Source organism: Herpailurus yagouaroundi, unplaced genomic scaffold (assembly GCF_014898765.1).
Source record: "Herpailurus yagouaroundi ecotype Mexico unplaced genomic scaffold, PumYag 184, whole genome shotgun sequence".
Taxonomy (NCBI): Eukaryota; Metazoa; Chordata; class Mammalia; order Carnivora; family Felidae; genus Herpailurus; species Herpailurus yagouaroundi.
In genome coordinates, this window is record NW_024412415.1 from 10,459,295 (window position 1) to 10,473,795 (window position 14,501).

The 14,501-nt window shown below is 44.8% G+C and overlaps 1 protein-coding gene across 9 annotated transcripts in view; it reads right to left on the bottom strand.

The window, feature by feature from the left end:
- Positions 1–2,490: 2,490 nt before the first annotated feature.
- FRMD5 (FERM domain containing 5) overlaps positions 2,491–14,501 on the bottom strand; it is a 323,173-nt gene continuing 311,162 nt past the window's right edge. For 4 of the 9 annotated variants that reach the window (XM_040492535.1, XM_040492534.1, XM_040492533.1 and 1 more), the window contains 2 exons: positions 13,591–13,697; positions 2,496–6,189 (listed from right to left, as the gene is read on the bottom strand). In XM_040492535.1, coding sequence (XP_040348469.1) covers positions 5,612–6,189; positions 13,591–13,697 — 685 coding nt within the window. In that variant the 3' untranslated portion in view covers positions 2,496–5,611. Of the gene's footprint in view, positions 6,190–13,590; positions 13,698–14,501 lie in introns of all 9 variants that reach the window. The other 5 variants (XM_040492539.1, XM_040492536.1, XM_040492541.1 and 2 more) reach the window with 3 other exon arrangements.

Here is a 14,501-nt window from a genome sequence, read left to right on the forward strand (position 1 = left end):
GATGCCCATCCTTTTATGCTCTTAAGGAGGAAGGAGACGATTCTCAGGCGGACAGGGACTTGGTCAAACTCGGAGAGACTTAAAAATGATTAGGAATTAATAAATCTTAGTTCCTTAAGTCCTGTTTTGGTATTCATGCCTTTGAGTTTCCTTTCCACAGAGATGACTTTGCAAAGGCAGTTCTCCAGGAAAGCAGGGAGCTTGGGGCTGTGTACACAAAGATTTAAATCCTTTCAGTCAGTTATAGTACATGGGGAGGGAGGAGGGCAGACACAGGTATCTTCTGTATCAACCCAAGAGGAAGCAATATATGCCCTTTAACTTCAGGTTCCAAAAACTTAGGTGTCCTTTTGCTAGGCTGTCCCTTCTGATTTAGTACATTTTTTTGGTTTTTCCTTTTTAGTATGGTATTGATGGCCAGTAAGGAGTTTTAGTTCCAGGACAGCATAAACCCATATTTTGGTTCATTTGGTTATAAGTGTTTTTGGATTTTCAAATGAAAAGGTGAAATTTTGTGAGGAAGATAACATTTAGCACAGAGGCAGGAGTAAAACATTTTAAGGTACCTCTTCCTAAAATGAAAGCAGTGCAAGAGGAAGTGTTTTAAAAGTATCTTTTGCCTGTTTGATTCTACTCCATCGGCAAGTTGTAGGGGTGTGTAGAGGAAGCCTGTTCATGTGCTAAAACCAGGAGTGTATTCTCTTGTAGAGGGGCCTGCTGATGGTTGAGGAACCCTAAGCAGAGGGAGTGGGTGCTAGAGCCCTGAAAGGGTCTGTACATAGGGGGTCCTCATTAAGTATCCATAGAAGAGTGGCTGCCTTAAAGCTGTAGGATCATGGGGGCACCTGGGTGGCTTAGTTAAGCATCCAACTTCGGCTCAGGTCATGATCTCACGGTCCATGAGTTTGAACCCCATGTTGGGCCCTGTGCTGACAGCACAGAGCCTGGAGTCTGCTTTGGATTCTGTGTCCACTTTCTCTGCCTCTCCCCATCTTGCACTGGGGGAAAATAATAAACAAATGTTAAATAAATGTTAAAAAAACTGTAGGATCATGGGAAATCACCACTCACATCCAGTGGTTCTTAGGCTTTTCTTTTTTGTTTTTAGAGAGCTTTTTTTCTTTTTTAGAAAATGGTGGGGGAGAATGGCAGAGGGAGAGAGAATCTTAAGTAGGCTCCACACTCTGCACTGAATCCTACGACCCTAGCATCATGACCTGAACTGAAATCAAGAGCTGGACACTCAACTTACTGAGCCACCCAGGCACCCCTGTTTCTTAGGCTTTTTACTTTGCAGATCACTTTAAGGAAAGACTTTGTCATCAGAAACAAAAACAAAACTCCACTAGGGACAGGATATTAGATAATCACTTTATAGGTGATAGGAACCTCTGAAAATTTCGAGGTGGGTTACATAACATGATTGGTGCTTTAGGAAGATGATCTGGTAGCAGAATGGAGCATTAAAGGGCAGATAGAATTGAAAACAGGAAGATTAGGTAAGAAACTAGCACAAGTTTCACTTTTCATCCTCATGGAATTTAAAAGACCATTACCAGTTTTGTAGCCAGAGTGATGGTTATATAATCAGGTGAGATAATGCTATAGGAATATATTTTGTAAGTTGTAATTATCAGGTTACTGTAGCAGTGACACCATTCTATTCCCTTCATAGGAAATGTTTTCTGTTCTTGTTCCAGGCTTGAGTGAGAACACTGGTCTAGAAGCTGGACCATCTAGGTTCTTGTTTATAAAAAAACTTTTATTTTGAGAGAGGAGGGGAAGGGCAGGGAGAGAGAGAATCTTAAGCAGGCTCAGCACAGTCAGTGTGGAGCCAGATGCAGGGCTCCATCCCACAGACTGTGAGACCATTACCTGAGTTGAAATCAAGAGTTGATGCTTAACTGATTGAGCCACCCAGCTGCCCCTAAGATTTTATTTTCTTGAGTAATTTCTACACTCAATGTAGGGCTCAAACTCACAACCTCAAGATCTCATGCTCTACTTATCGAGCCAGCCAGGCACCCTGGACCATCTTGGTTCTACTTTTGGCTCTATGTAGCCTTAGGAAAAATCACTCCTTGGTTTTCCTCAACAGAAAAATGAGGTCCAATTCATCTCTAAAATCATTCTATTATTACAGTTTCCACGTTTTTAGTAGTATTTATTTTGGGGGAAAGGTCAAGGATGATAGATGGATATAAGCAAAATGACTATTACTATTTTTTTTTGAGAGAGAGAATATTAAGTAGGCTCCATGCCCAGTGTGGAGCCCAACCTCATGACTATGAGATCATGGCTTGAGCCAAAATTAAGAGTTGGATGCTTGACTGAGGCAACCAGGTGCCCCAATAAAATGACTATTTTAAATGATTCTAGTCATGAACAGCAGTCAGCTGTATAAATCCCCCTGGTATCCTTTTATCTCTGTGTTGGTAACTTTAAGGAGGAAAAAGGGAGACCAGTTGTAGGTTAAAAAAGAGTCCACTCTTCAATGATATTTAAATATTTATTTAAGTTTAAAAATAATTTTCATGGCACCAATGATTTTATGCTAACTACATACTGCATATGTAGAAAAAAGTACATTGCTTTGAAGGAAAGTATAACTTAGAATTTTTGGCACACGAAAGGTTTACAACTATACTTTTTAATGAAACTAAGAAATTCACATTTGCAGGTAGTTTACCTTCTACTGCTTAAAGATGCAGTACACTATTCTTTAGTAAGAGTTTTATTTCCTCTGATGGATGAAGCTATGGAATCCATTGTTTTTTTCTACAATGAGATCAAACTAATTTTGAGAGAAAATGGGAGACATAGTGGAACACAGTAAAACCAGGTTAAAAATCTGAACAATGTTTAACGATGGGGAGATACCAAAAAGACTAGTCACCAACAAAGGAGGTTTGTTATTCAAGCGCTACTTGAAAAGCAAATTGAAGGAAATTTTACTATCTGTATTTTCTGGGGTAAGCCCTGGAAAAAAATAACCCAAAAGTTTCTGTTCAGAGAGCAAAATCCAGCTGTTGGAAGTGGTATGGACTATTGTACTGTTAGAACTCTAGACACAAGTAACATACCGGGAAATGGAATATTGTATCTCTCTTTAATGTGAATATGAAAGGTCACTGTCAAGGTTATCACTCACTGCATAGAAACACCATATTCTACAGACTGAGGTAGGAACACTACACTAAAAGGTAATCTGCTATGTTGCATAAGACAGTAGATATCCAGGTTAAAACCAGCCCCCTATCTCCTGACAGCCTTTTCATCTCTGAGTCTACTTTTCACTTCAGTCCTGTGCTAAATAAAGCCTTCCTGTGTAGATGACAAGTGGCAGTGGATAGTTGGTTCTAAGTGATCCCTAAGTTTTACTAGGATCTCCTTCAGTTTGTCTTGTCACTTGGTAAATAGATGTTTAATTCTGCCCTAGTTGTCGCTGGTATGGAAATGATCAGACATTCCTCTTCCATTCTTAGCTTCTGGTGGAGTTTTAGCATTTAAACACTTGATCTTGCTCATCTTGGCATCAGTTACCTCTTTGCTGGTTGGTTGTTCAAGCACCCTTTAAACAAGCAACCCCAGTGCCTCCACTGGGAAATGGTCCTGGGCCTTTAGCAAGTCAGGAATGGGAGCAGAGCCGACCCCCTTTCTGCTAACATACTGGTAAGGAGCAGTTTTATTGTCTAGATTGGGGTTGGCAAATTATGGCCTGTGGTCCAAATTCAGCTGTCTTTTTAAAAATAAACTGTTATAGAACACAGCCATGTTTCCTTGTTATGTATTACCTATGGCTGTTTTTGTGCTATGATGGCAGAGTTGAGTAGTTGCCACAGAGTATGGCCCACAAAACCAAAATAAAAAAAATATGTACTGACACTTTACAGAAGAAGTTTGCCAACCCCTGGTCTAGATGAAAGGGCATTTAGAATTGTACAATCCACTCCCCCCACCCTGTACCCCGTCAATTCCATGTCTGTTATACTCTGTACATGGACATGATTCTGCTATTTCAGGGGACAAATTAGGGGAGAGCAAATCTTCAAGTGACTCATCCTTTTCTGCATTTGGGGCTGCCCAACATCACGTGATGTTAGCAGCCACTCCACTATTGTGTGGGTCCCAGGAATATGTCTACGGACTATCCTTAAATAAGTCCTCAGGCCCCAGATGACTTAGAAATCTCTCCCTGAGATGAAAACGAGATCTTGTATGTGAGTGGTTGTTAAGAGTTGCAGAGCGTGGGCCTTGGACCCCACACTCACCCTTCACATGCTATGCTTTGCATGCTTCCACAGCTTCCCTCAGCAAGAATGGCAAATACTTTCCTACAACTCTTATTTTCCTGATGCAGAGGATGACCCTAGGGGGCAGTATTTCTACATCTAATTGTTGGTTTCTGCCACGTTTGCTTGCTTTCTTTTGTAGGCATCTTTTAGTATGCCTATTTAAAGAAATCCTTTTCTTGGTCCCTTCCAAGGCTCTTTGTTGATCTTGGAATTCTCTTTTCTGAAGCTTTTCATTCTCAAGATTAGTTTCTTTCTTGCATCATTTAGTTCATCAGGCTCTATTTTCTTAATCCATAAAGTAAAAACAAAATATGAATTGATAAGAAAATAACATCTTGTTAAAATATAAATTGAAAGTTTTTTGGGGGGGGTACAAAATAGGTACTGCTCTCTGAATCTCAACAGTTTCTGAGGTACCTAAGTTCTCGTTTCTGTTAACTACACTTTGTCCGACATTTCTGACAGTCTTATCTCAGGCACCACTGAATTCAACTAATGTCTCTGAAGCACTATAAAAATCTTGAGGTTCTTCAGGAAAAAAAAAATCACAGAAGTCTAAGTTCATTATATAAAACTCATGGCGATGCCCACTAGGATCTCTAGTCTAAGGGGACAGACTTACCCCACCCCTGCTGCTGCTGCTGCGGTAGCGGTGGTCCCTTCAGATGCCCACTCTGCTCAGATTTGAAAAAAACAAAAGGAAAAGAAAATCCAACTCAGACCATCATAAGAAGCAACTTTCCATTTAATCATTCTACATGGATGTTTACTTTTTTCAAATCTCGTCTGGCAGGAAAACCTACAGATAGTTCCCATTGTCCAGACCCCTGGCCTGTGCTGCTGAGGCTGCACTGATGAGCCTACTGGAGCCCAGTAGGAAAGCTCCCGCACAATACAGAAGACGACAGCTCTCTAGTCTTCAACTAGTGTCCCATCTGCTAGGTGACACTACTGCGATAATCCGTAATAGTAAAATAAATTATTTTTATTTGATACTTTCAAAATAATACACATCTATGAAAAATCAAAATTCAAAACCAAAAATTATCCTGCAAATCGGGAGGATGAGAAACAGAGTCGCTGAGCCTTTCTTGAAAGAACCTCTGAAGGAAATGAGTTTTCCCAGTTTGTTTAGATAGGGCATGAGCCTATCCTCTTTTTCTTCTGGGAAATGACCCTCCTAGGCTGTGGACTTTGAGTCATGAGAGGAGGAGTTGGTACATGTGCCGATGGTTCCGCGATGGGTCCCATTGCTGGGAATGGGTAGCCGGGCTCCTTGGTCCACCTGGCTAGTTATTGGGAGGAGTCATGCCTTCTCAGGTGTCAATGAGCAGGCTCACCACTGAGCGGATTTTGCAGGCAAACCATCGCCTGAGGGGACAAAAGTATTGATAGTGGAATTGTTCAAACTCGGGGGTCTGGCGGATATCGCGGAAAAAGGCAATGTCAAGGTCAGACTCGGTAAGGATGATCAGGAGGAGGAGCAAAACAAAGAGGAGTCCCATGGTCACAAGGAGCAAACGGAGGACACTTAAAACAAACTTATTCACCTGTTCCTCCTCTGGCCTGCCGTGCCCCTGACACAGGGCCCTCAGCTCTCCCCCAAGGGCCTCCACCTCTGTAGCTGTTGGAGTGCTGGCTTCAGACTCCTTCTCTTCTTCGATGCTGCAGGTGGCCCCATTGATCTGCCGGGAAAGCAACATCAGCTCCAGGCTGTGCTCAGCCACAGGGGTGGGCAGCACACTGTCTGCAGGACTGTAGGCTTCGTCTGCAATCACGGCGACTCGCTCATTGCTATCTGCCCGGCTGCTTCTCACATGAGGCAGGAAGGTGTCCCCGTGGGAGGAGGAACGCACTGGCGTGGAATGGGCACTGTCCCGGAGGGACTCGAGGCCTGGAAATGCAAAAGGAACGTGAGAAGGCTTTCTGGGTCCCTGTGCACACTTTGCTGTCTGGTGGAGGCAGCACCCATTCTGTTTTATATGGTAACTAAAATCTTGGAAGGAAGCCCCCCTGTACACTTCACGTGACAGTGGCTGCTGCATGCTGTTCTGATGTATCAGGAAGAGGATAAGACAAGCAGCAGACATCAGAGGGGCCATGGTTGGAGGTTTTTTTCTTTTTACGTAGGGTTTTGGCAAAATTTGTCAAAGATTCTGCCTTTCCTGCTTTTGACGTCAATTGAAAGACATTCTGAATTGCATACCATCCCTGATTCAGAGCTGGGGCCACATTTCAGGGAGCTCAAGTCTCCCTCTTGGGCTGAGGATCTTAAGAGGCAGGAATGGGGAGGAAAAGACTGTTTTCCTTCACTAGGGCTCATGAAATACTGATTCTGGAGCTGAGTGCCCTTCTAACAACCCAGCATGCAGCTCCTTGAGTTCATGAGGTCATCTTTTGGATTTCTGCAGTTGTGCTCTGTCTGTTCAGCCTCCCACTTCTGGCTGTCCTAATCTTAGGGGACATTAAAACCCTATCTGCTCTTCCTAAGTGGTTTCTTTTTTTTTTTTTTTTAATGTTTATTTTTGAGAGAGAGTGTGCATGTGCACATACACATGTGCATGCATGAGCAGGGGAGGGCAGAGAGAGAGGGACAGAGAGAATCCCAAGCAGGCTCCACACTCAGCACAGAGCCCAATTCTGGGCTTGATCTCATGACCTGGAGATGTGACCTGAGCCGAAGTCAATTGTCAGATTCTTAGTCAACTGGGCCACCCAGGCACCCCTCTTCCTAAGTGTTTTCTGATGGAGAAGGGGAATAGCCCTTGGCTAGTGGCTCCTTATTTTTACTTTAGAATGAGCTGGGTCTACTGTAGGCTGACACATCCCCTATCTTTACACACTCCAAACTGCAGCGTGGTCTCTGAGAACATCTTGTTGGGTCAGGGTGGAAATTCTCTTACAATGGTCAGGAGAAAGTGTTCTCCGACCCCCTAAAACTACCCATTATCTCTCTACTTTTTCAGATGGAACATTTCTCTCTTTACAGTGCTCAGTCTCTGGTAGCAAAAAACAGGAGGTGGTTACTCCCTCAACTAAATAGTAGCCATGGAGGCTAGAAGATGTGGGCCTGGAGTCACCGAGTATGGCCCACATCACAATGCTCTCGAGGAAATGGCTTCTTGTTTCAGGTTCAGTGTCTGCATTTTCATTCCTGGCTATCTTTGGGGTGCCAGAGTGGCTCTGACTCTCCCTGCCTTTGCGGCCTATGGTAAGAGAAGCCAGTTCCCTTCTGTTGCTCTGAAATTGACCCTGAATTGCTGCAGACTAGATCAGATTCCCAGCTATGTAAAGGCTTGACCAAATAAGGGTTGATTAGGGCTAGCTTCATAAGCCCAAGGGTCTCTCTCTTCGCTTTTTGAATGTTGATTTATTTTGAGAGCACAAGCAGAGGAGAGGCAGAGAGAGAGGTAGAGAGAGAATCTCTGCACTGTCAGCCCAGAGACCTATGTGGGGCTTGGTCTCACAAACCGTGAGATCATGAACTGAGCCAAAATCAAGAGTCAAATGCTTAACCAACTGAGCCACCCAGGCGCCGCTGCCCTCCCCCCCTCCCCGCCCAAAGGTCTCTCTTAAAAGGTGGCAGTAACCTTTCAGAAGTAGTGAGTTGTGTTTGGGTCTCTTGAGTAGCCATTTGCTCCCAGGCAGTCTGCCTGCTCAGCCAGCTGGAGCCCATCGACACAGTTAAGGATTCTCCAGAGGAACAAATCCTGGGATTGGTTACAAATGTGGGGTGGGTTGGGGCAGGAACAGCAGCCCCCTGCTAGCCACCTAGTCTCCCCATCACCTCACCATCAGTAAGTATATTTGCCACAGCTTTCAGCTTCTGCTTTCAGAAGCTCCTCATGGTCCTGGTTTTATTTTTTCCCCCCTTGTGCTAAAATCTTACATATGTATACTATTTTAAACTTTTTTAAGTGCTTTCATTTTATCTTTCCACGAAGTAATGAAAGCAAGAGGTTACAGAGCTTGCCTGAAGTCATGTGGTTGGTTGGTGATGGCAAAGGTAAGGATGGACTCCAAGCCTCTTTCTATTTCCTGGTGCTAATGATCATGTAGTTGGATTCTGGGCCTGGATGAATTAAGTCAACATCTTACACCTACTTTAGATTTAGGTCCCAATTGCCCAAGAAACTGTTGTGAAATAATGTGAAATTAAGAGCCAGCCCCTTGTTCCAGTGCTCTTGATGCTCCTTTGATCCTTTCCCCCCAGTTTTTTCCCCTTATTCCTGCATTTGCACAAGCAGCATGAGGAATATGAACCTGGGAATGTTTAATAAGTTCCTGATAAAACAAATCTTGAGGCCCTGATCACACATGTTGTTGGCTCCTCTGCTCCTCCCTCTCTTCCTTCCATTTTTATTTAAATTCTAGTTAGTTAACATACAGTGCAATATTGGTTTCAGGAATAGAATTCAGTGATTTATCACTAACATACAACAACCAGTGCTCATCACAAGTACCCTCCTTAATGCCCATCACACATCTAGCCCATCCCCCCATCAACCCTCAGTTTGTTCTCTATCTTTAAGAGTCTCTCATGGTTTGTTTCCCCTCTCTTTCTCTTTTTTCCCCCCTCCCATATGTTCATCTGTTTTGTTTCTTAAACTCCACATAATCCTCATACCCTTTCTAGAGGCTGTCCCCTCACAAAGACAGCTATGACTGTCAGATATTCCACAGTATGACCAGCTTAGCTGCTGAAGCCACTTCAGTGCATTTCAGCTTAGCCTACTATTCAGCCCTAAGCTTGGAGGGGAAGGAGAGAGGCAAAGGCTGTTATATCAGAGAGAACAGATCAGAGGGACACCAGAAACCACATTATAATAAGTTGTTGGTGCTCTTAGTAAATAAGATAATGGAAATGTATGCATTTCTAGTAGACTGCTAGACAAACAAAATTACTCAGTAAATGTTAGTCTTCTGTTCCCTCAACAGACCTCACCTGTATGTATGTCAGACTAGTCTTGTACAAAACTTCAGGTTCACTAGAAGTCACCACCCACCCCAACCCCTTCATCAAACCTGTTACTGTGGGATGGAGGGGGTGGGTACCGTGGGTGGGTGGGATCTGGCAAATGGCACAGCAAAACAGAGGATTCTTTTTTACCTTGGATATGTTCCAGCTGCTTGCCTTGCCCAGAGGTGGCTCCCTGTGGGCCAGGGGACACAGTGGTCAGGAGCCTCCCCTGGAGCCGGGGTCCCATCCTCAGTATGCGCACACTTAGTGGCCGAAGGCAATGATTAGTCAACCGGAGCTGAACTCGGACTCTGGTGTGAATCTTAATCAGACTCTTCCCCATGGTCGCCCAGGAAAGCAGATACTTCTTCAGTGGAAACCAGCTGATCTCTTCAAGGAAACCAGCCAGGCAGGGGAGATACAGAGGCAAAGGATGGAAAAACAACTAGGGACAAAGGATTTTTGCTGACCTCATGCATAGCAGCTCCTTTACAGTGCCTCCCGTGCTGGAGAGAGGATGTCAGCTCTGGAGACAAAGTAGGCTGAGCTTCAGGGAACGAACAACTCTGAGAGGCTGACATTATCAGTGGACTGGATTCAGTCAGAAGCACTTAGAGCCATAAAAAGTAATGCTTCTCCAGCAATGTGGCTGTTTCCTGGAGGCCTGTGTAAGGGCCCCAGACTTCTCAGAGTCAGGTGTAGAGAGGGCAAAGAACAATCCCACAGGGTATGGAGAATCACATAGTTCCAGAAAATGCAGGATGTGAAGTTATAAAGACATTTGGCTTTGGGTTGGGTGGCTCTGAAGTGTGAGGTGTCAGCTCTGGGGCAGGAAACGGAGTGTGTCCCATCCTCTGCTGGGCTGTACACTGTTGGGCCTTCTGTTGCTGAGCCAACCCTCAGGGTGCAGCAGATAAGAGGAACCAACATACCTGAGCATCCTCTCTGGTCAATCCTGTGCTAATAACATGTGGTATCTCAGCATCCCTGAGGGCAGAGGGGAAGGCCAAGCAGTGTGCAGTTATCTTCTTAAGGATCCCAGCTCATTGGAATCACATAGTTTCATTTGTATTGTAGTGTTATATTAATGTTTTTGCAATTTTCCCATTTTATTTTTATTAAAAAATTTTTTTTTACATTTATTTATTTTTTGAGAGACCTAGAGCACAAGCAGGGGAGGGGCAGAGAGAGAGGGGGAGACACAGAATCGGAAGCAGACTCCAGTCTACGAGCTGTCAGCACAGAGCCTGACGTGGGGCTCGAACTCACAAACGGTGAAAGAGCCACCCAGGTGCCCCTGCAATTTTCCCGTTGTTTTAGAGATAGTAAACAAATATTTCCCTCTGGAAAAGGCAAATCATTTCTGTGATAGTATGTGCCATATGGACTATATAGGAAAGACAGTCTCTGATGGACTATGAACCAATTTCAAATGTCCATAACTTCCTCGGAGTTTTGGTTAGCACCCTTCTTCTGAGGCCCCCATCATGCTGCACTCAGCCCTTCCCTGCCTGGTTGGGTGGACAGTGAGGGTCAGCTTTGTTTGCTGGGTGCTTTAAAGGCAAAATCCCTCTTGAGAGATGGTGTAGCTCAACTCTCTGGGAAATAATCCATTCTTTATTTCCCCAGGCTTGATAATCCCTGACCGATAGAGTAAATTAAATGCTAAAATCATTTTCTTTTCCCCACACCCAAACCAGATGTCCATCTGCCTCTCCTCACTCTGAGCCTGTTAGTGTCATTCCTGCTGGGGCAGTTCTTAGCTGCTTCTGCCTGTGCCCTCCCGAATCTACTGGGTTCCAGGTTGAAGGCCATGACTGGGGATGAAGGTTGTGCTCGTCCACAGGCAGCCTCAGGCGTGGGGTGTAAGCAGCAGTTTGGCTCTGAGTAGCATGTGGGAGCCTGCTGTGCTATAATTTGCCAGGTGTGAAGTTCTAGGAGGCTGAGATTGTGAGGGTGTGCCTTGGCCCTAGAAGTCTCTGCTTTAATAGCTTCTTTGGTAGCCTTTTCCTGCTGCATCCTCCCCTGGCATTTTACAAGCAAAGAGGACTATTTCAGATGCTGAAGAGCCTACTGCTGCTGCAGTGGGAGAAGACAGGCAGAACTGGCTGGGAACTGAGGCAGCCTCATAGCTTGTCTTGGGGGAGCTTGAGGACAGGCTTCCTGCCTTTGAGTTGTTCTGCCAACCCTGCTTTGTGGCTACTACAAATGTATTGTATTCCCACACGGATAGCCTCAGTCTTCCCTTTTCTGGGAACCTGGGTTTTACTGGACATTCTTCCATATGCTGGAGAACAAATGCACGAGGCTCTTCCCTATACCTGCATTAGTGCCAGCTTCCTTCAGAGGGTGACTTTTTCTCTAGAAGGACAGCTGTCCTGACTTTTTGCAGGAGCTTTGGGATGAACCTGGTGGCTTTAGACCTCAGGATGAATGGAAAGAAGGGCCACAAGGAGAGGAGAAAGTTATGTTTCCTCAAAAAAGAAGAAATTCATTCTACTTTCCTTAGATGAACACCCCACAAGAAGAGGGTCAGAGAGAACCGTGCTCCATTCTCCTGCTCAACCTAAGACCAGAGGAAAAGCCAGGAGGCTGTGTCTGATGACAGACCTCAATAACTTCACACCTTGCATAGTGATTATGCTTCGTAGTTCATAAGGCACCCTCCCACATCCACACTGCACTCTAGGGTGGGGGCAACAGGCTCAGAAAAATACATGGTGAGCTCTGATTTGAATCTCACCTTTTACTTCCTGACCAGGCCTCTTTGCATTATGCTTGCTGCCTGTCCAGTAAATGCTTTAATCTCTATTAAAAAAATTTTATTTTAATGTTTATTTATGAGAGAGAGGGAGACACAGAATCCGAAACAGGTTCCAGGCTCTGAGCTGTCAGCACAGAGCCTGACATGGGGCTTAAACTCACAGATCGCGAGATCATGACCTGAGCTGAAATTGGACACTTAATCGACTGAGCCACCCAGGCTCCCCAGTGCTTTAATCTCTTTCAAGTACTTCCATGTACATCAGCTTCCTCACAACTCAATGGGGACACAAGGAAAGTATCCCTACTTTACAAATAGAACAACTGGGGCACCTGGGTGGCTCAGTCAGTTAAGCGTCCGACTCTTGATTTTGGCTCAGGTCATGATCTCACGGTTCAGGAGTTCAAGTCCCACGTTGGGCTCTGTGCTGAGGGTGTTTGAGATTCTAAGTAAATAAATAAACTTAAAAACAGAACAAAACAAAAATCAAAAAGAACAACTAACATACTCAAATAATTAAGGTACTTGATGTGGTTTCTCAGCCAGGGTTCTCAACCCCTAGACTGTAGTTCTATACCAGATTTAGGTAATGCAAAGTCAGGGACACATAAAATCCTAAACACAAACCCATGATCCTCACAGGGGAGCAGCGGAATGATGTCCTTCCTAACCTATGTGGTTATTTTCATTCATCAGCATTCCCACAGAAAGGGCAAAAAGTCTTCCTTCCCCACCTTCCAGGATAGGTTTGAAGCAAACCTGCTGCTGTTCGCTGCTGCTTGAGATCTGTGGTCCTACAAAAACATCCATCTTTGGGAGTAAAAGCACTCGACTTATACCTATATCCAGCCTGGGGGCAGGTCAGTCAGTGACAATGAGGCCAATATTCCGAGAGTCTCCTAACAATATTAACTACCCAGGGACTAGAGAGGTATCAGCCTTAGCTACTGCAATATGTAGTTCAGTGAAGATACACAGACTTTGTCTCCCTGCGCCTCCCCCTGACCCCACTCCACCCCACTGCAGCCTCCTCCAAAGGGAGGGAAGGGTAGAGAGAGGTGAGGCATGTTAGATTTCCTGAGATCACATTAAAGAATTCAGATAGCAAGAGGAGAGCTTTCTACAACTGAAATAGAAGGTGGTAGCAAATACTGGAGTGCTTCAGAACCAAGAGTTTTTCATTTCTTGGTTAACTGCCTCAGTCACCTTGATTGTTTAACCTGTGGAGACTGGTCTGATCTGAAAAACAAGTGAAAAGCCTCTTGATGGAAAGCAATTTCAGAACTGCAAGGAACCTGGCATATGCAACATACATAGCCTCCCAGAGGTCTACCCCAACACTCTCAGATCTAAATCCCCTCTTGGACTACAGCTCAGCAGGGCTGGGTGGGATTACCCTTCACCTGAAACCTAGCCGGTGTTCCCATCCACTACACAAAACCTTCTCCGGTCCATTGGAGAAAAGTGCTGCTGTCTCTGCTGCATTCACTTCTTTTCAAGGTCCCTGAGAGGAACGGGTCCAAGTCAAAACTTGGAGGAACCCTGTGGTCATCTCCAGAGCTTTTGCTCACCTTCCATGATGGAGATGTGAACAGCTCTTCTCCGGGTCCTAGGGACACTGCTCAGCCTTGGGCCATGGGTTATGGAGGGACAGCTGCGGCTGGGAACCATCCCTGCTCTGAGGTTAAATGAAAAGAGAACTGTGTTAATTCAGTGCACACAACAGATGGGATCAGGACTCAGAGTTGAGGAGTAGCTACTAGAATTGCCTGGCTCTGTTAAGTTTGTTTGTTTATTTAAAAAAATCTTAAAACTTTTTTTTTTTTTTTTTTTTTTTTTTGTCTTTAGTCCCTGGATCCCCATCAGAGACACTGCTTCAAACTCATCCACCTCCTCATATCCCAGACCCACCTGAACCTTGCTTTAGTGCAGCAGTGGTGCCTCTCGTCTCTGGGCAGGATTGTCAGGGAGTAGAGCCCCAGGACTCCTGAAAATGTGCCTGAAAACCCATATGGCAGCCTTCTCTGACTGCTGACAGAGACTGCTGCTCCAAGGGGTGCCGTGTGAAGGCAGTAATAATGCTCCCGTTCCCAGAGGTCAAGCTGGTTGATGAACCCTAGCTGTCCTGGCTAATATTCTTTCTGGATCTTATTAGGTTTAGGAGATATGCATGATGTACAGTTATACCTGAAGCAAGGATCTCAAAACTATTTTAGACCTAGTGAGACAGGACTGTGGGGTGATCCCTGGCTTTCTGTAATTGGTTGATTCCAGAAACAAGGGAATCTTGCATTTTGGACATGCCCTCCGTGGTCTATGGCCACTTTTAGGATTTGGGAGGACACAGAGAAGTATCCAGGAAGGTGGTACTGGGTACTGTGCCCTCCCTCGTTCTTCATCAAGGCTCAGGGATACCAGGGTTAGACTGTTCCCCATGCTTTTAATGTTTATTTATTTTTGAGAGAGAGAGCAGGGCAGGGGC